The 23,937-nt window shown below is 51.5% G+C and overlaps 1 protein-coding gene across 3 annotated transcripts; it reads right to left on the bottom strand.

Moving 5' to 3' along the window:
- Positions 1-687: 687 nt before the first annotated feature.
- Positions 688-22,106, bottom strand: Adgrd2 (adhesion G protein-coupled receptor D2). Of its 3 annotated transcripts, none has more exons than XM_076928672.1 (25): positions 22,002-22,106; positions 20,504-20,599; positions 20,139-20,202; positions 19,617-19,823; positions 18,699-19,340; positions 18,271-18,369; positions 17,862-17,947; positions 17,333-17,614; positions 16,255-16,366; positions 15,457-15,591; positions 14,902-15,022; positions 14,445-14,550; positions 10,957-11,012; positions 10,076-10,202; positions 9,170-9,273; positions 8,853-8,955; positions 8,446-8,599; positions 7,915-8,048; positions 7,709-7,824; positions 6,825-6,945; positions 2,950-2,991; positions 2,735-2,813; positions 2,221-2,279; positions 1,963-1,993; positions 688-917 (listed from the first exon to the last, which is right to left on the bottom strand). In XM_076928672.1, exons 2-25 carry the CDS (start codon positions 20,552-20,554, stop codon positions 910-912), a joined length of 3,039 nt encoding a protein of 1,012 aa, XP_076784787.1. In that variant the 5' UTR covers positions 20,555-20,599; positions 22,002-22,106; the 3' UTR covers positions 688-909. The 3 variants fall into 3 exon arrangements, 2 of the variants coding, with proteins under 2 accessions (XP_076784787.1, XP_076784788.1); XM_076928673.1 differs by having other exon boundaries at positions 19,617-19,772; XR_013108557.1 differs by lacking the exons at positions 688-917; positions 1,963-1,993; positions 2,221-2,279; positions 7,709-7,824 and having other exon boundaries at positions 2,740-2,813.
- Positions 22,107-23,937: the final 1,831 nt, after the last annotated feature.

The raw sequence follows: 23,937 nt of genomic DNA, 5'->3' as shown, positions 1-23,937 counted from the left end.
TCTGTAGCCCCAAGGGAAGGCCGGCTGGATGGTGTTGGGGCTCCAACTGGTGGCTGCATAGTGAAAGGGTGCCCTGGCCTGCTTTCAGTTGACTTCCATGCAAGCTCCTCCTCAGTGAGACAGCCATTCCCTCACTCCCGAGTGAATCCCAGTTACCTGTTGCAGTGGTGCCTGGCACCTCCAGAAAATGGTGCCTAGGTGTTTTGGGTCCACACTCATTGCCTGTGCGCTTAGGCTGCCAGCAAGGAAGCCTCAGGCCTGTGTCTGCACAGTGAGGATGAAGTCAATCTCCAGGTACAGGGGGGAACTACACCCTCAGGCCAGGGACACTGCGCAGGCTGAATGGGCTGAATGCTGGGCAGAAGAGATGACTCAGGAACTAAAAAGCACTTGCCACAAACCCTGGTGACTTGAACTTTATGCCCAGAGCCTACATGGTGAAAGGGGAGAACTGAGTCATGTAAGCTGTGCCCTGACCTCCACACACACACATCCTGGCACACACACAAGATAAATGGTTTTTTGTTTTGCCTTGTTTTGTTTTTAAGTGCTAACTAGAACTAGCAAGCCTGGTGGCAAGGCAGAATCCCAAAGTCAAACTGGCGGCTTCTCTGCTCCCGTTTCTTCCCAGATAGCCACAAGTCCCCCCTTTGGGGGTGGGGGTGGGGGTGGACGCGGCGCAATCAGAAAGCTTCAACACCTGGTTTATTATCAGACACTGACACTGGCACATCTAGGAAGTGGAAGGAACCAAGGCAAACAGAAGAACTAGCTGGACTGGTCCAGGGCTGCTTTTCTCTCACTTGGGACTGCCAGCTGTACATTTCAGTCTGGGGTCCCGATGGTGAACTGAGGTCTTCCGGCCACTGAGCTCCTGAAAGGCTGGGAGGAAAACCCTGTACATGCCGTTTAGACTCCTGTAAGGAAAGTGCAAGGGCTCTCTTTGGGCACGGCTGGCAGGAATGGCCAAGATTAGACAGGGTTAGGGAACAGAGACTTTGGGGATACTCTGCCACCCAAGCTTGCCCCCATGGTCTCCCTGAGACAGTTTCTACAGTCAGAACACCTGCATGCACCTGCTGTCCCCAGAGCTTTCAGAAAGGATACATGGCCGGCAGCCACCCCTCACCAGGACCTTTGCCCAGGTTGCCTGAGTGCGTGGTTGGGAGGAGCTGGGGGTAAGAAGCAAAGATCTTCGGGCCAGGGTAGGGGTCGGGAAGGTGGGGCCGAAGTGGAAGCGGCTTCGTTGCTACGAGCAGCCCTAGCAACGCACCCATTCAGCAGAGACAAAGGCACAGAGGCGCTGCAGTGGCTCTTGTTCTCGCAGACGGCTGTGCCTGCGGGTGGGGGCGGGGTGGAAGGGGGCTGGGCCTGTCGGGTGAGGGGCGGCTGCACGCTCTGATCTTGCTTAGCCCTGCACCCCTGATCTGTCTGCAGGGGGCGCTCCTGTCCCTTTTAGCAGGCCGGAAGCTGAACATTCAAGGCTGCCACAAACCTTGGTCTGGGGATCCCACCCCTATGACTACTGCCATGCCTCAGTCGCTCCGTCTGTGCGGGTGAGCCTGGTTCCTGCTTGCCCCTGGCTGCCTACTCGCGGCTCCTTTGTCAATGCCTTGGCCTCCTCCTCTGCACACTTCGAGGAAAGATGCCTCCCCTGACTACTGGACCAGAGCCAGCACCGGCCTGGGGTTGGGCACTGAGCTTAGTCCCAGCAAGAGTTCCAAAAGCAGGCTTCTCTTCCAGCCAGCCATAGTTTATGACCGAGAGGAAGGCAGTGCCCATGGGGGCAAGCTTGGGTGGCAGGGTTTCCCCAAAGTCTCTGTTCCCAAACCATAGGTATAGTGTGGGGCTAGGCAGTGTTGGTCTAAGATTGGTTCTTTTGTAGCTGAGTCTCAAATCACTTTCACCTTGGAGCAGTGTGGGAGAGGAGGGATGGGAGAGTCTGCCCAGAAAGAGAAGTACCTGAAGTCCTAAATGCTGTCAGCTCCACAGCCTGAAAAAGAGAAAGGGAAAGATAGGTCCTTTCTCTTGTCCCCTGTACTCTGGGAGCTCTTGGCCCTACCCAAGAGGCCTTGGCTTTTAGGTCTGCCAGCCTCCAGGCTCTAGCTTCCCAGTGCTGGGGACAAGGTCCCTGGGGTCAGTGCCCACCAACCCTGTCCTAGCCTTTGCTGTGCCCCCAACCCTGCCATTACACTAGCCGGTCCCTTGTTCCAGCCTTACCGGTCTCCTGGGTTCTGTAATGGAAGAGAAGGCTGTGGGGATGCCGGATTCATGGATCCCTAAAAGGGGGAAATATTTGATGTATTGTGCACGGGCACTGTCAGACACCCTAAAAACCTGCTCAATACTTTACTCTCAGATTAGTGGTGAGCACCCAAGTACTTAAACCCAGCTTCTCTCCCGTCAGGGGCTCAGGCACACTTCCCCACCTACTCCCCACCGCTGATTGGACACCCAACTGTTCGCCAAGGCCTCAGTTTCTTTGTCTTTCTAGTGGGCTTATAGAGTCTGCCATTGTTCTCCTAGCTCCCATTGACTGATGGAGAAATCAAGGCAGCAGAAAACACTAGGCAGGGAGATAACTGAGAGCAACAGATCTCAGAGGACCCCAGGCTTGGGGTTCTCCTGGGCCATGGCCCAGGGACATGAAGTCTGTAGGTTAGAAGGTCCAGAGAGTGTCTGAAAGGAGAGGTATTGTGCTTGGCCGTGCCCATGTGGCCCCAGGGCCCCTCACCCTTGGCCCGGTGCACTTGTTCTGCTCTGAGCACCTCCACTGCCTTCCTCTCTGTCATCCTCCGTAGTGCGTTCTGCACCTGCAGGGTAGCACAGGTCAGACCTTGACCCTCCCTGGAGCCCTACAGGTGGATCCAACCTTGAATCTGTGGGAGGCAGGAATAGGGACCACAGTCCACCCTCCCTTGATTTTTTCTCACAGTCTACTATACTCACCTCTCCGTTGTAAGCAGCATAGACAAGGAAGATGTATGGGCCCTGCGGACAGGCCTCATGTCACTAGGAAGGAATACCCACCCGCTCTGTGGCCTGGCCTCCCACTTTACTTGGATTAAGAGCCCAGGACCACAGGAGATACACTGAGGGACACTGAGAGGCAGAAAGGACTCAAAGCCTGCTCTGCCCTCCTTCTAACCCTTTACTCCGCAGCCCAGAGACTGAACACGAAGGGCTCAGCATTCAGGGTTAGGGCCAAGCTGACTCCTCTCCACAGTTGTAGGGACCAGCAGGGCCTTGGCACTTACAAAGTACCACTATATTTGGGTCTCATATAGCTCTATTTGATAGACAGAGAGCCCCACGATAGTGTTGTCCAGTGGGTCAGACTTGAACTGAGCCTAGAACTAGAGCCTGAACTTACTCAGACACCATGTGACAACATAAAAGGCAACTACCTGCTCAAGCCTGAAGCCGGGAGCAGAGGGCGTTGGACTCCTAGGTCTTCCAGCCTTTGGGCCTCTGGTTCCCAGGCATAACGGGTTGATATCCTCATTCTTTAACTCCTAAGACAGATCACTAAACCCAGAGCCAGCCTGATCCTTCTGCACCTCTGCACTGTCGTCTTATTCTACACCAGCAAACAAAGACATCTTTCTGGACTCTACCACCCCATTGCTTGACATCATCCATGGCTCACACTCCCTACAATAAAACTGGAGTTCCTTATAGCAACTTTGGAGTCAGAACAGTCTGGTCCAATGTCCCCTCCAGCCCTCCTCATGTTGCCCATTCCCCTGGGTCCTACAATGCCCCTCCTCCATACATAGCTTTCACACCTTAGCTGAGAACCAGTCCTTCCACATAAGACTTCCCTCTATTCCCATACTGCCTTGGCTGTCCTTTTCCCTCTCAGCCTCTGTGGTACCACACTATAGATGGGTAGTACAAGATGGGCACTTTGGTCCCATGCACTATGTTCTTTGGGATGTGAACCGGCAACTGACCTGGGGGTGGGGAGGATCTGTAGTATGAATGAATGAATGAATGAATGAATGAATGAACGAACGAACAAAGGAGTCCCCATTCACAAAGCTTTGGTGTGCATCAGGTATTGTGTTCAGCCCTTTGAAAAGGTTATCTCGGTTGGATCACCAGAAGATTCCTTGAGGTGCAGAGGACTTCAACCCCCATTAGACAGGTCCACCAAAGTAGGTGTGAGCTACAGCTGACTACAGAAGAGAAGCATTGCTTTCCTTCCACAAACCCAGACATAGCGCAGGTCAGAAGAAAACAAAACCACCCTGAATAACAAATGAGGCTAGATCCATTCTAGTCTCTCTGGACCTTGTCACTGTCCTGGGGTATATCCTGCCTAGTTTATGCCCAAGACAGAAGGCCAGGGCTTCTGGCATAGTGGAGGAATGGAGACACAGCTACAGGAGGTGAGATGGAAAGGAGAGGAAAAACGAAAGGCCAGGCCTGGGGACAGTCACAAGGCATCCAGGCTCCAAGGACACAGCCTAGAATGAATCAGGGACCTGCCTGACAGCACCACACCCAAAGGAACCAGGATCAGGCCACAGAAGGAGCCACAGACTGGGACAGGAAAAAGCCTAGAAGATGGAGAAGACTCCAGGGACAATGCCAGAAAAAAAAAAAATCAACAGAGAAGACAGTGACAGCATGAGAGACAGAAAGAATCAGAGGAAGGTCAGAAACAAAAGAAACCACAGGTGGTGGTGGTGGGAAGATGGGGAGCCTAGGGTGTTCTACTGGTTCCATCTCTGAGGCTCCCCCACCACCCCCATAGTGGGCCTGGAGAGTATTCTTGGTTGTGGAGTGGGTACTGTCAGCAAGCTGAAGTAATCATCATGACAATGAGCTTCTGTTACCTTCAGTGTCCTGTGTTGAGCTAGAGAAACCTCACTAGGGTCACTCAGACACACAGGGAGAGCTGGCATAGAGCCTCTGAGTACTGGGGACTTAGAGCTATGTCAGGAAAGGACACAGCACCCAATGCTCTGCTGTTTAGGCCAACAGGGTCCTAGGGGCCGTGCTTACTCTTTATCATTGCCAGGGGTTGGTGGGGCCCTCTTTTCCCACAGCAAATCCCTTTCTTCTTGCCCCCAGCCCATGTACACATCAATGTGGGTGTGTACATGTATTTCTGCACATGTGTGAGCACATGTATATGCATGCAAGTCAATGTTAGGTCTCAACCTCAACTGCTATCCACTTTATCTTTTGAGACAGGGTCTCTCACTGGACTTGCAACTCACTCATTCAGCTAGTCTGTCTGGCTAATAAGGTCCAGGGATCCTCCTCCTCCTCAAGCTGGGGTTATAGGCGTACACTGCAGCACCCAACTTATTTTACGTGCTAGGGATCAGAATCCAGGTCCTTGTCCTGGCATGACACGTATTTTGACTACTAAGCTCCACCCATCACACACACACACACACACACACACACACACACACACTTGGGGACTCTTCTCTTTTTTTCCATCTCTATGCTAATTTAGCAGAGACTAAAGAAGTCGAAGTCCAGGGGTAAGGACAACGTTGACCAGGACTTCTCCCATCCCTGTCTTGGCCCCTCACGACTGTGCCACCCTTTATCTGGTTCATGGTTGGCCTCAGCTTCCAGAATGTCATCTTCAATATGACTTTTCTCTGCTGTATCCTAGCACCTCACATCATGGTAGGTAACTACTGGCTGTGACGTGAAGGGAGGAGTGGTGGTCAGGGTCCCCTCTTAACGACTGTTCCAGGACTTGCCTGCAGTCAAAGCTGACTACCTGCAGAACTAAGAATCCAGACAGTGAATATAGGACCCATCCTATTTCTTCCTGCTTTGAGGCCTTGGGAAAGCAAGGCCTGTTTGTGAGTTTGTTTTGAGATTAAACTGTGATCTAGGTAGAGCAATCACACAGGCATCGAAAACAGGCCTTACTGACTCAACCCTCCTCTCTGAGGGAGGCTCACTGCTCTGAGGATGCAGGGCCCTAGACAGAGTTTGCACCTGATTTGGGGAGCATGCCTTTGTTCAGCCTTGCCCTGAGTTGTTCTTCTTTTTGTCCCTGAGAGGGAGTGGGGGTAGGGAGAGCTGGCATGGACAAAAGGGTCAGTCCTGCAAGGGTCAGGAAAGCAGTGACAGGAACCACTCCTTGGGACCCTCACTGTCTTGTCATCTACTCCTGAGGGTGTCACCATCTGTTCCTGTCTGGGTTCCCAACAGGTCTGTAAATCCTATAGACAGGAACACTCAGGTGCTCAGATAGTTCTGTCACCAAGCTATGATGAATGGCTTCATTGTGTGACTTCAGTATCAGTCTCCTGATTGAACCCTTTCCTAACCCTTTGTCATCACAAATAGGGTGGCTTGAGCCAACCCCACAGTAAGCAAGAGACACCAAAGGCATAAGTTCCTTGTATGCCCTCTCTGGCTTCCTGGTGATCCTTGAAGTGGCCCAGACACTGTGACCCTTGACCATGCCCTTGGTAAGCCTGAGAGACAGAATCAGACAGAGACAGTTCAGAAACAGAAGAAGCCACAGGTGTAGGGGAAGAGATGGGAAGCCTAGGGTGTTCTACTGGTTGCATCTCTGACCCCCACCCCTGGCAGGGCTGGAGAGCCTTCCTTAACTGTCCAGTGAACCAAAAGTCCTCCGTCATGTCCCACATGTGGACATAAGGGCACTATCTGCCATTCCTCTCTTATCCCCTCTTTTTTTCAGAATGCCCCATTTTACTGCTGGATGCCTTCTGTAATGTAGGCTCACCTCCTGCTTAGTCTTGGCAAACCACACACCCTCTCTTAGTTTCAGTGTTCCAGAGACCCCATTCTATGTGGTCAGGACCTAGAAATACCTGGAAGGAATTGAGAAGCACAACAGCATAGGCCCAGGTTGGGCTAACGTGTACCAGGAGGCCGAACAGCCAGGTCAGGCCCAGGACTGGTAACAGGGCTAGCACCGGCTTCACCATGGCCCTGTGGGGAAAGGGGCCAGTGTGATTCCCTAGTGTCTGATGGATGATGCAACACCCAGAAAATACATGGAGAGGGGGACCTGCAACTGCAGATTGGGAGAAGGCTCTGCAAAACCTCTGGGTGGACCTTGCTTCCTTCTTAGTAGGGGTGGTGGTACTGGGAGATAAGATTTCACTCATTCCTAAATCTAGTTTGCAAAAAATGAGGCAGCTGCCCAGAAGTGGGCAGGGAATGGGAGCACGAGTCAGGAAGGCTCTGCACCCCTCTGCATTGGCCTGGCCTCACTATCTTCTCAGGCACTTGCTGGTTTGAGTGGTTCTGGCCAGCAGGGACTGGCCAAGTGAGGAAGGCCACAGAGGAGGCTGGGCTAAAGGAATAAGGTCATCCCATTGTGCTCCAGTGGTCATGGTGCTGGGGAGTGGGAAGGGTCCTTGGTAGAGCTAGAGGCCTGAATCCTTGCTCTGATCCTGAACTAGGGATGACCTGACTTGAGGACTCCTCCTGTCTTGTCTCAAGCAGACTCTCAGCACCTTCTGAAGACAGTAAGGACAGTGGCTGGTATCCACAGTGTCTCAAACAGCATGACATACCTAAGCATGAGTGCCATGTAAGTAAGGCCACACGTGTACTCATTGCTTAACACAGGCTCACACTTGGCCACACATCCCGACATAGACTCACATGCTCACACTAAACCAGGCTTATATAAGGTGCCAGCTAGCCCTGTACCCCAATCTTGTCTTGCCTGCTAGCTGAGCCTCACCATATCTGGAACCTGATCTTCTCCTGTAGGCCAGGCTGTGGGCTCAGCATGCGTGCACGGTGGCGGGTGCTAGATACAGTGACCATAACCACACGGACCAAGATGTAGGTATTGGCCTGGAAGTTGGGTGCCAGTGGGCAAGAGGAATCCCCTCTTTCCAACATGTCCCCCCCCTCCACCCGTGGCACCCACACCTCCCAGCTCACAGTCAGCACAAACAGGACGGGCCCCACAAAGGCCCAGATGGCATCTGTGTGAACATTGAGCCAGCAATGTCCAGAAGCCACGTAGTCATGAGGGTGCAATGCGAGGGTGATGACAACGATGGCCACAGGAATGCCTAGGGAAGGAGGAAATAGACTCAGGCCATGCCACCACTCGTTGCTGTCAGCATCCAGCCCACAACTCTCCCCTGGGCCAATCTAAAGGTGGAAACTAAGGCTGCAGAGTGGAGGGGACTTAAGAGAAACAGAGTGGGTACAGCTAGAGTCTAATGTAAGTTGGGAAACTGAACTTACATCAGAGACAAGCATCAGACGGTACTAGGTGAAACAGGTATAGGGTAGTATTGAGTGCTGGGTGTTCAGTGGTACTGGGTACTGGGTATTAGGTAGTTCCTAGGTGCTGTTGGATGCTGAACGGTACCAATGTGCCCAAGGATGGGTCTGAGGTGTACTGGTGTGGGACAGTATTGGGCAGCAATGGAAAAAACAAGAGTGGGGATCAGGGGTCCTCACCCCAGCCTGCAGCATAGTACAGCCTCATCCTGGGGCCTGGGTGCATGCTCACGGCTACCACCTTGCTCCAAAGCAGCAGTCCCTCTGCCAGCATCCAAGAGAAGGCGACCAGAAAGAGAAGATGCATGACCACTGTGACAGCCACACAGGTCACCTGGGGGAGGATGGAGGTCGCTATGAAGCTCAACTCTGGGCACAACTTATCCTGATCCCACGGTCATGCTTGGCATTCTCATCCTAAGACGAGTCAGGGGGGAAGGTCTCTGTCATTTGTACCATATGGGTCTTCCTTCTCTGGGATCCACCAGTGCAAGGAAGCCACCAGCAGGTGACAGGGGAGGAGACCTCAAAAGGTTCCTCATGCTTTCCTGGTCCCAGAGCTTACAAGTCACTTGCTGGTTGCCTACCTTATTGGTCTTCGCCCACTCACTGGTCATGAGGAAGCCCTCAGCAGAGGCCAGGGAAAGAATAAGATTCTTGTGGATTGTGGTCCGCTCAGAAGTGGGAACGCTGTGTAGGCAGAAGGGTTGGCTAGTGGGGACAGCGCCACCAGCTTCTCCCACTTTCAGCCAGGCCTTGGGGTTGGGGGGTGGTTCCTGATGACCGGGCTCATGTAGGCAGCAAGGGGCCATCTCACCCCAAGGGAAGCCCCAGACCTAAGTCTCATGGGGATGGCTGTTGGAATCTAAGAGGAGACAAGCCCTGGTGTGAGACACTTCCTCACCCAGCCATCACGAACAGCAAGAAGGTGGTAGTAAGGGCACAGAGGGACACGCCACAGCCCACAAATGACAGAGTCCTCAGCAACGACTCCTCTTCAGGACCTTCCTGTAAGGAAGGACAGTGAGGAGCCCATCCTTGTCCTGGTTTGCAAGAGACTCACCCTGCCTGCTGACTTCAAGTCTCCCTAGGGGGATCAAGGATGGCGATAGTACCAACCACCAGGGACTAGGCCTGCACACAGTAGGTGCTTAATAAATGAATGTATCTCTCTCTTGCTGGATCTCCCTAAAAGCTGCCCCCTTTGCCAAGCTTCCACCGACTCAGCAGTGTCCTGAATTGGAAGTGACTGGCAAACCCAGGGGGACGGTCCTGTGAGGATGGGCCTGTGAGCAGGATCACAGACGGCTATGAAAGATGAAGCTGCTGATGGGTTATAATCCTGTAAATGATGGACATTTACAGGAAATAAGCATGTAAGCTTTCCTGGGGCCTCTTCCAGACTCAGAGTCTTCTTAAGGCACCAGCTCTGTCTAACCTGACCTTTTTAGCAAGTGACCACTGGGTTCCTTTCTGCCTCCATGGAGTCCTTCTCTTAGTCTGCTCTGGAGTTGGCTTCCCTCTTGATTGAGTCTCCTCTTCCTCTCAAACTCACCTGGGTTCATCATTTATCTGCAGGTTCTTCATGACCCCAAAACACCCCCTGAACCCCAGTCCTAGACCCAATAGCTCCACGCAGCCCTATCTGACACCCCATCATTTCCCCACCTGGGTTCTCTCCAAGCCCCATGTCCAGCTGGGCCTCGGTCCCTGACCACCCTCCAAGTGTCCAGTGCAAGGTCTCAGTATGAATTGGCCTCATGCATAACCTCTCCCCGCACTTGTGGTTACCCTGTTTCTCCCTGTTCACCTGGACTTCATACACCTGCAGCAGGATGGCAAAGCTGGTGCTGTGGTTGCAGAGGCACATGGTAGAGTCCGGGTGTCGAGCAAGCACTGAGCAGCCGGCGGTGGCCCAGGAGCCCCCTGCATCTGAGCTTGGGATGGAGCAAAAGGGCTCTTGAGATGTGGTGGACACCAGGGAAGACAGGGCAGACAGAGGTCTCTCTACCTGAAGCCTGAAGCTGAGGGCTACTTTGCCTCCAGCCAGTGATATGTCCTTGGCCAGTGAGTAACCCTCTGGGCCCCAGTTTCCCATCCAACAGATGTGCTTAACTTTCTCAGAGACAGTAGGACCAGAGGAGGTCAGAAGAAGTGAGGGCCTCTGTTTCTTGCCTGTACTAGTTGCTAAGCATTTGTGGGTGATGTCATTCCTTCTACTGAAGACCCAGAAGGAGACTCTGACAGTGCTCAGGGCCACAGCCCCTTAGGAATCCCTCTAACAGCCTCTGGATAGTTGAGTCTCCTTCAGGGCACCTCCCAGAGTCAATGCTACCTCCTTCATAAGCATCCTAGGATGAAGCTCAACACCATGTGGGTAATACATCCTCCTTGCCCCAGCTTCTCCTGGAGCTGGCTGGGGTCTGGATTCACCCTGAAAAGCAGAGTTTGGGAGACACCAAACACCCCCAAGTCCTAGTTCCTTTGCCAGCAGAGGGGACATACTTTTTTAGATTGTCTGATTTAGAGTTTGGTGAGATGGTTTAACAGGCAAGGGCCCTTGCTGCCAGGCAAACCTGACAGTCTGAGTTTAATCCCAGGGCTCACATGGTAGAAAGAAGTGACTCTTGCAAGTTGTTCCCTACGTCCATACACACGCAAAGACACAAATAAGTCAATGTGGAAACTTACTTGGCGCTGAAGTTCCAAAAAGCACAGACAGGCTCTAGAATCTTCTGTGGAAAGACCTAGGGGTAGGGTAGGTATGAGAGAGAGAGAGAGAGAGAGAGAGAGAGAGAGAGAGAGAGAGAGAGAGAGAGATTGATTGATTTTTCTACAAAGGCACCACAAACACGAATTGTAGAAAAGAGAGTCTTTTCCACAGGTAGTGCTGAGAAAGCTACATATCCACTTGTAGAAAAAGTGAAACTATGTCTTCAAATTTCGCCTTGTATAAAACCCAATTCTGGGACTGGTGCGATGGCTCAGCAGGTGAAGGCACTTGCTACTGATGGCCTGAGTTCAGACTCTGGGACATATATCATAGGAGAGAACTAATCCTGCAAGTTGTTCTCTGACCTACACACACACACTCTCTCTCTCTCTCTCTCTCTCTCTCTCTCTCTCTCTCTCTCTCTCTCACACACACACACACACACACACACACACACATACACACACACTATGGCTCATGTGCATGTATGTACATGCATGTACATAATATAGATACACATAAATAAATGTAAAATATAAACCTTACTATAACACATGAAACTTGGAATTGGGGCTGGACTTGGTGGTGCACACCTTCAATCCCAGCACTCTGGAGGCAGAGGCAGGCGGAGCTCTGTAAGCTTGATGCCTGCCTTGTTTACATAGCAAGTGCTAGGTTAGCCAGGGCTATACAGTGAGACCTTGTCTCGAACAAAATAAAATAAGAATTGACAAATGGGATTGTGTGGAATTAAAAAGCTTCTGCACAAAAAGAGGAGACAATGGGTCAAGGGAAGAGACAGGCTTCCGAATAGGAAAATCTTTGCTAATTCTACATATGACCAGACATTAATACTTAGAATCTACAAAGAACTCTAAACATTAAACATCACCCTCCCTCAAACAAATGATTCAATCTATAAATGGACTAATGAACTGAGCAGACAGGTCTCAAAGAGGACTGCAAATGGCTGATAAGTATATGATAAAATGTTCAACATCTTTAGTCACCAGGGAACTGTGAATCAAAACAGCTTTGAGATTCCTCTCACCCATTGCATCATCAAGAAAACAAGCAATGGTGCCTGGAGAGATGGCTCTGCGGTTGAGAGCATGCATTGCTCTGGCAGAGGTTGGAAGTTGGGTTCCTAGAACTCTTGTTGGGCAACTCACAGCTGCCTGTAACTCCAGATCCAGGGGGATTCAACACTTCTGGCCTCTGTGGGCACCCATACCCTCCCCCCACATGCACACAAAACTTAAAAGAATACAAATGAATCTTTTAAAACAGAAAACAAGCAACAATACACACTAACAAAGATGTAGGGAAGAAGGAACCCTATACACTTCTGGCGGGATATAAACTGGTGCAAAAGCTGTGGAAATCAGGGTAGAGGATCTTCAACAAACTAAGATTAGCTGAGCAGTGGTGGCACATGTCTTTAGTCCCAGCACTCAGGAGGCAGAGGCAGGTGGATCTTTGAGTTCAAGGCCAGCCTGGTCTACAAAAGGAGTTCCAGGATAGCCAGAGCTACACAGAGTAACTCTGTCTCAACAAAACAAAACAACCATGTGCAGGGCTGGGGGGTGGGGGTGGGGTTGGTTGGAGAGATTGCTCAGCAGTTAAGAGCACTGGATGCTTTCCCAGAAGTCCTGAGTTCAATTCCCAGCAACCACACAGTGACTCACAACCATCTGTAGTGGGATCTGATGCTATCTTCTGGCGTGCACCATATATACACACAGAACACACCCACACACATATACTTATATATATGTGTGTGTATATATATATATATGTATATGTATATGTATATACACACATATATATATGTGTATATATATATATATATATATATATATATATATATATGAAGGAGGGAGGAGGACATGGGAGGGAGAGAGTAATAAGGGTGATAGATGGGTGAAGTATAGCGATGTACAGGCATGAAAATGTAATAATAAAGCCTACTATTTAAATGATAACTAAAATCTTAACTAAAAACATGTTAAGTAGTACACTAAACTGCATGTTTATTCACTCTATCTTCTGTATTGGATTCTGCCTCCATGTATCCAACAAACCACAGATCAAAAATATTTTTTAAAACAGGAAGAAAATATTAAAACAAAAAAATTTGCCTCAGTCCTAAACATATAGAGACTTTGTCTGGTCATGATTCCCTACACCTTAGTATAGAGTTGTTCACATCGCTGACATTGCCTTGGACACTGTGAGTGAGCTAAAGGGAACTGGGAACACCTAGAAAGGTATCTACAGAGCACTGTAACTTCCAAGCCGTTCTGGATAAGGGATTGGAACATCTATCTCTGGGTTCAGGTGTCTGGGTGGTGGTTCTAGAACCACCCACTCAAGGTTGAGGATGAGGAGAGATGAGGGTACACTGCAACCAAGCTGACTGAGACTTTTATCAGACAAACTGATACAGAAGCCACACTGGGTGCACACATGTATCCACAATGACCCCTGTGAGCAACAGGCCCCTAAGCTTTCTTTGAAATGCCCCAAGGGTTAAAAAAAAAAAAAAAAAGACCCAGGACTTTGGACATTGAATACCATGAAACCAAACCCCATGGAATGAAAGTGTTTGCATGCCAGTTTATTAGAGAGAATCCCCTTTGTCTTCATACAGCCACAGTGACCAGTCGGTCACCTCAGTGTGTAGCTCTCGGGGGCTTTTTGAGTATCATCCTACCTCTGTCATTGAGGTTGCATGTTTTTTATTTTTAAATCCTGGGGACAGAACCCAGGGCCTCATGACTAGGCAAATGCTCTGGCCCTGAGACACACCTCGAGCCCAGGCTAGTTTTCATTCCCCTGAAGCCCAAGTTGGAGAAGAGTCCCTGAATATCAACCCGTGAACTACAGTGGGTCAGTGTGATTGCATGTGCATATGTGTGTATGAGTAGGTATCATATATTCATTTATTTTAGTTATACAGCCCTAGGACGACATCCTTGATTTATCCACTTAAAATGGGGCCAATCACATAGTCTTTCTGAGCGGGGAACAGGCATTGGAGAGCTCAGGGAAATTTGCCTAAATTATTTATGGAGCTATTGTGAAAAGTGCACATTACCCCCACTTCTGGTCCCTTGAGAATGGAGGAGATCATTGGGAATGAATATGACTGAACGTGTGTGTGTGTGTGTGGCCTATGCATATGTCAGTGCATCACATATGTGTAGCACCCTCAGAGGTCAAAAGAGGACATTGTATCCCTGGAACTGCAGTTCCAAACAGCTGTGAACTGCCATGTAGAGGCTGGGGGTGGAATCCGGGTCTTCAGAAAGAGCAGTTTTTAACTACGGAGCCATCACTTCAGCCCGAATATGCTCTTTTGAACATGTCTAGATCTTGGCTTTCCAGTGAGCAAATATTGGCAAGCATGGGGCAGGGGAGCAGAGAAAGGGGTTAGCCAGACAAGAGCTGCACCACTCAGTACCTGGGCCTGGTGCTGCAGGTGAAAGGTCACAGCTGTGCTCAGCTCCCCAGCAGTGTCCCATACCTCAGAGGAGAGTATAGCTGACCCCACTTGGGTGCTTAGGGACCTGTGGGAACAAATGGACTTTTAAGGGTGGTTGTGGATGTGAGGAATGAAAGGAGGGGACATGCGTGTCCTGGGTCATTTCAGCCAAGGGGAGAACACTAGACCATGACTTGGGACCCTGAGGTCCAGCCCCAGGGACTTGTTGGAACACCCTGTCTCCTCTCAGAGTCTCCCCTCTAAAGCCAGACTCCAGACAAGAAGGGGCCAGGGCTCCACCAGGTTCTTTTCTGAAGACCCACCACACTGATAAACATTGACCTGCCCACCATGATGGGGGTCTGGGAAGAGATGGAGGTCTGGGGTGTGAGGGAGACACAGGTCTTCTGCAATCTACTGGGAAGGGTTTGCTCACCTCTGCATTCTTGCCTCCTCTGAGCCATTAGCGGCCTGGAGCTCTAGGTTAGGTGCCCCCAGGGTATGCTGGAAGATTCTTGAGGTGAACCAGGTGTGGATGACCATGACTTCAGCAAGACCTGGGAGGGTGGTAGACACTAGCTGTCTCTGAAAGCATTGCTCTTCCCATTTCACAGGGGAACTGAGGGTCAGAAGCCTTTTCTAAGCTCATATAACAGAAAAGTGACAAATGCAGAATTCCAACCAGCTATGGTTCACACATCTCAACCTGTAGTTCCAAATCCCTTTGTCTATACACTGATTCCCAAGCCCTGAGTGGTCAGGGCTGGGACCTTTTTCACCTAGCCACTTCTGAGGAAATCACGTGGATCACTGGATGCCAGAACATGGAGAGAGCTTCTATCGTGATGGCCATCTACCAGTCAAAAGCTAACAGCCCATCTTACACATAAGGAAGCTGAGGCTCTGCACGTGAAGGCGGCCCCAGTCTAAGGAACGCAGCAGATCTCTCACCCGGAACACAACAGGGTTCCAGCCGACCCTCCTTACTCACCTTTCCCGAGGAGACTCCTCACTTCACCTGCGGGGATGTGGATGTGGCCTGGTCCATCTGGACTCCCACCAGGAATGGTGAATGTATGCCCTCCAGTGCTGGCCTCCCTCAGGTGCAGGCTTTGCACCTCCAGGCCTGGGATCAGATGGAGCAGGGGCTGGATCTCAGAAGGGAGGGCTTTCTTCTGGGGTGTCCAAGTTGCACGGCTGACTTGTCCTCTTTCCACTATAGGACTAGGGGCCCACCATTCAAGCCCAGAGAGGTTGAGCCACTGCCCAAGGTAAAATGGCGATCTGGATTCCTGAGGGAAGGTTATTACCACAGGGGTAGGAGGGACCTGTGGCTAAAGATCACCATGAAAGTCCTCAAATGGATCTCCAAGCACTTGATGAATGTGACTTTGGGTCTAGCTCTGGGCAGAGACTATTCAGATAACCCTGGCACCCCAGGGACACCAGGAAGAGGAGGGGCAGTCCTATTATGCAAGGACAAGTTCAAGATGTTAGAGTAACTGAGGAGGAAGACTAACCCATCAAGAGAGAACTCGTGTGTGTGTGTGTGTGTGTGTGTGTGTGTGTGTGTGTGTGTGTGTGTGTGTTGGGGGAGTTGGTACTCAAGCGGGGCTCCGAGGGGAGGAATTTGCTAGGAGATCAAGGGAGAAAGGGCATTGTGGGCAGAAGATACAGCCTGGGTAAAAGAAGGAAATGTGAAGTGCACGGAGGTACAGACAGCAATCTCTCGGGGACCACACTGAGGAAGGATTGCTGGGATCTGCTGTGGAAGTGGATGGTTGCTCACCAGCAAGAGGATGCTTGATGTGGATTTGAGGCTGCACAGGGGTCACCATGGAGCTCAGGAGGGACGCCAGGCGCTGCACACTCATCACCACGGCCATAGGCCCACCAACCACCTGGGAGGAAGCTGTAGCTCTGCTCCCAACTCCAGTCCCAAGTTTCATGGGCCCTGACCTGGGGGCCATAGATGCTTGGGGTTCTGGCTCCAAACCCTTAATGGCCTCAAGATCAAGGCCTGAGTTCCCAACCTCCTCTGATCTCTCCAACTCTGTCTATCAAGTCAAGCTGCAGGTCTCCTGGCATGCTGTGTGAGCTACTGGTCTGTTGTTTGCCAACTGGAGTCTACTCTGGCTCCCTCTTCACACAGATTCAGAGCCAAACTCATAATATCCATGCTCAGGTTTCACATTAAAAAACAAACAAAACCAAACCCAAATTCACTGAGTGGTTATCCACCTTCTGTTGTGAACATCGTACTGTTCACTTTGCCATTGCCTCAGTAAGGCGAGTGTGAGAATTCTCGCTCTCTAGGTAAGAAAACTGAGGTCCACAGCCCGGCAGTCCCTCATCTACTACAGTGCCTCAGATCTGTACTTACAGGTGGACTTCGCACATGTGGGAGGGGAACTCCCTACCTGTCCAGGTGAGCACCGTACCGCCAGCCTCATTGGTTGTTCTGTTCCTATTCACTCTTACACCCTGTCTGTTCCTATTCCTGTCCACTAGTGCTTTGCAAGGATGAATTTTCTAATAGCCTCTCCCTCCAGAGCAACTTCCTGTTCTCCAGAGCACCCGCCCATGTATTTAGGCAGATATGATGGGTGGACCACTCCACATAGAGGATGCCCCACTTAAGTCAGTTGGCAGATTCTTGGATATGGGGAGGGCCCTTATCACCAGTGGCTCTTAATACCAATCTTAACTATGTGCTGCGTTCAAGTGGACTTTCCACTCGTAGTGACAAAAGGAGCCTCTCCGATGGCATGGAGAGATGCAGCCCTCAGAAATAGGTGCGGACTCACCCACAGTTACAGAATAAAGGGGCTGCAAGGCCATATCCCATCCATCCCTGCCTGCCTCACCTCACTGAGAGACAGCCATGCACTGGCTGATTGCTCCTCCAGGGTCAGGCTGGCCACAGACACAAAGCCTCTGCCAAGCTCCTCCCAGGGCTGGGTCAGCAGCTCTGGCTCCTCAGCTCTGAGAGCAGTCACCCTTTTCAGGAAGTGCAGGATGGCCAGCAGGGCAACAGGCCCTAGCGGACCTGGCTTCTCTGCTAGGACTCTCTCCAGGAGACCCAGGAAGCTGGAAGCCTTGTCTAAGGACAGGATCCTGGGGGCTTCAGACAGGGGGCTTGGAAGAAGCTGTGGGTAGAGGAACAACTGACAGGAGGGGAAATCTCCAGATACCACAGTTAGGCACTGCTGGGGTCTTCTTAGTGGATCAAATTTGTCACAAGCTCCCAGCTGTCAGGGGTTCTCAAACAAGAGCAGGAACCATTTGGATTCCTGTAGATATTTTAGATGGATGTCTCTTTACAGGTAAGGAAAATAAGGCACAGGGAGTTGGCACACAGTGCCAAGACTTTCCGGTGTCCGGGGATGGGCTCACCACAGTGTCATTAGCCAAAGCATTGACTCTGCTGATAACGTCCTGATCTGGCCATGACTGGAAGTCCTGAAGCTGCTGATAGGTATCTGCAAAAGGCAGAGGCCAGGTTGGACCCTGGGCAAAGGAGAGGCCAGCCTGCTCCATGACCACCCTCAAAGTACTGTTCTGGGGGGAGTAAGAGCATATCTATGCAGTATCTGAACTATTAAACAATGTGGTAGATGGGGAAACTGAGGCGAAACATGGCAGAATCATTTGTTTTCAAAGTCATACAGCTGAGATTTGGCCCCCCAGCCCTGTCCGGACAGACTACCCTGTTGTCTAGATCTGTGGAGTCCTCAAACCTGGAGATTATAAATGCCCTAATTCCTCTACTATTCAGCAGAGCTCTGGCACAGCCAGAGCGTACCTTTTGGGTAGCAGCAGAGAAAGGGCTGTGGGTGCAAGCAGAGTTCAGAGCCCTTGACGCCAGGTCCTGGATTCCACGTGGGACACTCCTCTGAAGGCACTGGCCAGAGTAGCAAAGTGTCAAGACCACAACTTGGCTACTTACCCATGCAGGCCCAAAAGGCGCTTGCACATGATCGAGAACCGGCATGCAATATCACCACACCGAGGGACATGTGGAGATCAGGGGGATGAGGTCCTGAAGCTAGCACTGAGCAAGCCCACACTAAGTAAGCTTCTGGGCAGGAACTGTTAGCCTGAAGAGGGAGTGGCCAGAATTGGCCCGGATCAAATGGGCAAAGGCTGAGCTGGAGACAGGTGCTGGACCAGATTCAATGGGTCAGCCAGGGGAAGGACATAGCATCTGGGAAGTCGGGGCCCATGTCCTACCAGGACAGAGCATGTGCACAAGCACGGTGGGCAACAGTGAGGGCGTGATGTCCAGGGCCTCTGGGTCCCACTGAAAGAGCAAGCCCCCGGGGGGTGGTGTGCAGGCACGAGCTCGGCGCACTTGCTCGAGGCTCAGTACCCGGTTCCACAGGTGGAAGTCGGTGAGGTTGCCACTGAAGGCGTCGCGGGCCGAGAACCCGCCACCCAGGGAGTCCTGATCCTGACCCAGCACAAGCACACCGTCGGGCGGTACCGGGTGACCCGCGCTGAGTCCCTGAGCCCCAGCGCGTCGCCTCCCATCGCTGAACAGCGTCCAGCGCCCGCTGCGCTGCTCCCACGTGGCACACACGTGGTGCCAGCGGCCGTCAGAGTGGAAGACAACGTTGAAGGGCGCATGGTGGCCTCGCACCACTAGCGCTGCGCGCACGGAGCCTCCGGGTTCGACGAAGGCACGCAGCTGCAGCGCGTTGGCGACCGCGGGCGTGGCCAGGGAGAAGAGAGTGGCCTCCTCGGTTGCTGCCTCGTCCCACTGAACATGCGCGCAAGCCGTGAGCGCCACCAGCGCTGGCAGGACCTTGAGCAGTCGTGCGGCCCGGTCAGCAACCCTCTCGTGGAAGACCAACACAGTCGCAGTGTGCTCACCTGTGGGGACACGCGGCAAAGCCTCAGTTTCCCTAGCTGCCGCAGGACCTGCCTCTCACTGGCACAGCTGTAGAGCCCGTAATGGGATTTGGGGTTCCTGTAATCTGGAGAAGAAAGAAGTGGGGGTTCCAGGCCCCTGCCCACTTCCAGAATGGGCATGCATTATTAACTCCAGCTCAAAAGAAACTGTTGTCCCAGTGAGACCTCATCTCTGGAGGCCCAGACACTACCCTCCTCCTCCCACTTGCTTGCACCAGATTCTGAGCCCATACTCACGTCTCTTAGGCTGACTTCGTAGCGAGGCCTCTCTTTGTCCTACCCAGACGGAGCTAGGCAGATGTGAAGTGTGAGTCCTATCTGGGGTCCCCAGTGGCAGGTGGCCAAACCTCTGGTCACAGGACTCTTGGGCTTGCCACCAGCTCAGCTGCTGTCCTGTGAATTCGCACAACCCTTCTGTAGTCTGCAGCATCTTACCTGGGGCAGCTGGGATTGCAGGTCATAGGAGAGTAAGCACAGGAGAGAATTTTATGGGCATCTCACCCTTTTGGACAAGGACCAAGGACATGGGATTCTGCGTCTGTTCAGCCAGGCCGGGAAAGTCAGCCAGGCCAGTCTACTCTGTGACTTGCCCCCTGGAGTCTTCCTATACAACAGTAATGCAATGGAACCTCCCACAGGGGTTTGAACGAAACACCACCTCCTCCCCGTTTCTGCATACTTCAGACCAATATGCCAACCATGTGACACAGCTGGGCTGTGTCTGTAGAGGACCTTTCTGAAAGGGCCCTTCATACCAACCTGCAGCCAAAGGGTTCCTTGTTTCACTTGGGGAGTTAGAGAGGGTCCCAGGGAGACTTCGGATCTGAGAGAGAATATGGATGTAGCTTTGGACAGGCATGCCTCCCCGGTGTTGAATGTCTACTGTGTGTTCCCGGGGTGACTCGGAAAGCTGCAGGCTCTGCAGCCCACGTGATTGCTATTGGTCGAATAGCCCTCGATGAGCGAGTGTCGGGAGCATAGCACCCAGTAGTTGCTTTTGTTCTGTGTGTACGCAAGGGTTTAACTTTACCATCCTTTGAAGTGTGGTAGCCACTTGGCAAGGGAAAACTGTGGGCTCCCCTGACCTCCCTTCCTTGACCTCTTCCCTCCAGAAATTCAGGTACCAGAAGATAGAGGAGGCAGTGAATCAGAGGAATCATTCTGGATGCAGCCATGGCAGGTGAGGGACAGTGGGGACTCACACACTTGGCCAATGTCAACTGAGGAAAAAACAAAACAAAACAATGAAACAGGTGAGCATGAGCTGAGCCTGGTGGCACACACTTGCAGTCTCACTGCCTGGGTGGTGAAGGCAGGAGGGACAACCTCAACCTCATAGTCATTCTAAGCCTGGGCACATGAGACTCCATTTCAGAACAACAGGAAAAAAAAAAAAAAAAAAAAAAAACCCGCAACTCGGCCACCTGCCTTGGAACCTCCTTGGAGTTCTACAGCATCCAAACATTCCTTTCTTTGGTTTCCAGACCTCACTGAGCTGGGAGCCAACGCCCTGGGGTTAGAACTCAGGAAAAGGATGACATTTGCTTGTACAAAAGGCTGGTCTCCAGGAGCGGCTGCAGGACTGCAGGCTGGGAACCTGTAACCCTGGTGAGTTTCAAAGGCTACAGCAACCCACTCTCCAGGGAGAGGTGGACACAGCCCAGGAGCTCAGGGCCATGGGGTCTTCCGGGGGCTCTCAGCTTGGGGGTCAAGGCTCTGCCTTGTCTGTCTGTCCTACATTTCCTATGCAGCCAGCTGTGTTTGTTTTCTTAGGTATTTGTTTGAGTTAGGCTTAGCCATGTGGCTATGCTGGCCTTTGAGTCCTCCCACCTGAGGACAGTTGTGGACCGCCACATCCACCCAGTTAAGCAGCATCCATTTTCATACCCCACCCAGTTTTTGGAGACCATTGACGACACTGTCCCCTCTACCTGGATCAGCCTCCTACATCTTCAGTTGTCCCTTCTTCAAGATAGATTCTCAGTCCCCCCACCCACTGACATTAATGGTAGACCTATCCTAGCCCAGATGTACAAACTGGGGATACAGTAGTCATGGGCGATTTGGAGGCTGCTCCTGGCAAGCTGCAGGGATCTGCCTCCTGGGTCTCTGGCCCAGCCCTGGCATGCACAAGTGACTTAGACAACACACTCTCCTGACCTCATGCCACTTGGGAGTCTGCCCCTCACAATAATAATGCATGCCCTTTCTTTATATGAAAATACATCCTGGGCTCAGGAGGACTCAGATGTGCACATTTTGGGGACTCTGAAAGTCGCCAACTTATTGTAATTTTGCCACTTTTAAAATAACACCTGTTCCTACCTGCCCTATCCCAACAAAAGTGGGTAGGACATAGCAGCTGGGGGCTGAGGTCCAATCATCACTGTATGGTCGTAGTAGTGTTCAGTGGGTGCTGTATCCCTTTCTTCTGTCTGTACCCTCCAGGCCTTCGGGGCCTACCTCACTTGCTCAAATAAATTTGGCTGCCACGTGGGGGGAGGGGGGGTCTCCTCTCCATGAGAACTCTGAGAAATCCCCACTAGGCAGATGAGGCCTAGGGCATGAGCCTCCCTTCACTGCTTGCTGGTCGGTCTCCTCTTCCCAGTCCCTGGTCCTTACCTGCTTTACTGGTGCTGTCTGTCCCTCCACCGGTCCACCAGTCCACTGTCAGCTCTGTTTCTGGAGTCTGGTCTCTGCTAGGCAGCCTAGCCCGGTCAGGTCCCGAAGGATAGGGGCGGGACTATGTAACTCCTCCCTGAGACCTGCCCCCTTGTGTCTGGGAGGGACCCTTTAGCGGCTTCACAGAACACAGTACAGTTGTTCTTCCACCAGCACACAGATGAAGGTTCCCTATTAGAAAGAGTGGCGTTGTAAGATTTGGATTAAAGAATGAACTTGGGAAAGCCAAAGGGTCCTTGAAGTTCTGGGCACCTAAAAGACCAAGCTAGTGGGAGCAGAGGGGACCAGCCCTCGGCATATTGCTGACTTGAATTGCTTCCCCAGCCTGCCTCCCCTTACACCCACCCCACCATGAGGACAGTTGGCATGCTCTGTTTTGCAGGCGAACCGTGGACAATTAGTTTCGTCCAGAGCCATTCGCGTGGAAGGTAGAAGGGGCGGGGAATTCAGCGGAAAGCTGAGGGCCGGAGTGCTGGAGGTCCCACCCCGCCTGCCTCAGTGGTCTTAACAAGGACTTCTGCTAGGGCGTGAACTCTGGCTTGAACACCAAGGCCTCGGTTCCACTCTGCCATGTTCACACTGACTCATGGGTGAATATCACCTGTCATTGATCCTCGTTTCCACACGTATAAGATGAGGATGACTGACGCACAGTACAGCGGTGGGGTTGTTGTGCCAGCTCAGTGTCTTTGAAACTGTGGACAAATACACAGCACATCGAATTTACTATCCATGATAGTTTACTTTTATTTTGTTTGTTTGCTTTTGAGACAGGAGCTCATTTTGTAGCTCATTTGACTGGCCTGGAACTTGCCACACAGGCTAGGGTGGCCTTGAACTCCCAGGTATCAGCCTGTCTTTTACCCCCTGAATGCTGGGATCAAAGGCGTGTGCTACCATACTTGGCCCTGTTTTATTTTATTGCTTTTGCTTATGTATGTAGCCAACAGTGGCCTAAAACTTGTGATTTTTCTGTCTCAGCCTCCACATGTCAGTGTTATGGCTATGTACCACACCTGGCTTTCTTTTAGAAAAGAGGGGAATTGAAGCAAATGATACACTGGTGCTAATTTTCCAACTTCTCTCTGGGCTTGAGAGTAAATAAATAAATATCAGAACCGAGCATTGTTGCACATACCTGTAAGTTTCAGGAGGATTGGGAGTTCAGGGCCGGCATGAGTGTGAGTTTGAGGCCTGCCTGGGCTACAGGAGACCCTCTCTGAAAACCAAACAAACAGGCCAGGTATAGTGTTGCATGCCTTTTATCCCAGCGCTCAGGAGACAGAGGCAGGGAAAAGCTCTGTGACTAAGAAGTCAGCCTGTCCTACAAAAGGAGTCCAGAACAATCAGGACTCGGCTACACTGAAAATCCTGTCTCAAAAATCAAACCAAGCTACCCCACCCAAAAATATCCAAAGAAACAAAAAATTATCGAGATAGATAGATAGATAAAATGGCAGAGTTCAGTGTGTTTGGAGGCCAACAGAGCATAGGTAGGACACAATTATCCTATTTTTTGACTTGTCCGCATCTCACCCAGCCCCAGTGTCCAGAGCCTGTGAAAACACAGGAAGAGAAGGCCTGCCCGGAGCCTCCTCTGTCTGCTTGTCAGGACCCTTTCCCTGTCTTTGGCTTTGGTTTCAGTGTATCCACCTTGCTTGCTGTGCTGGCATTTGATTTCCACTGTGTACTATTTAGGCAACGGGCGTCTAATGTGATTCTGCTGTTGGGAAACGGAGACTTGGCAAGGTGATTAGGATTAGGTAAGACCATCAGAACGGTGGACTCAGGCTTAAATCCCAGGGGCATTAAGGAAAGGTGGAGGTGGGGAGTGAGGGCATGCTAAGATCCCTCCATGCACTCCACTGCCTGCAAG

The sequence above is a fragment of the Arvicanthis niloticus genome, chromosome 2, assembly GCF_011762505.2.
Source record: "Arvicanthis niloticus isolate mArvNil1 chromosome 2, mArvNil1.pat.X, whole genome shotgun sequence".
In the NCBI taxonomy this organism is placed as follows: domain Eukaryota; kingdom Metazoa; phylum Chordata; class Mammalia; order Rodentia; family Muridae; genus Arvicanthis; species Arvicanthis niloticus.
This window is presented reverse-complemented; position numbering and strand designations above follow the sequence as displayed.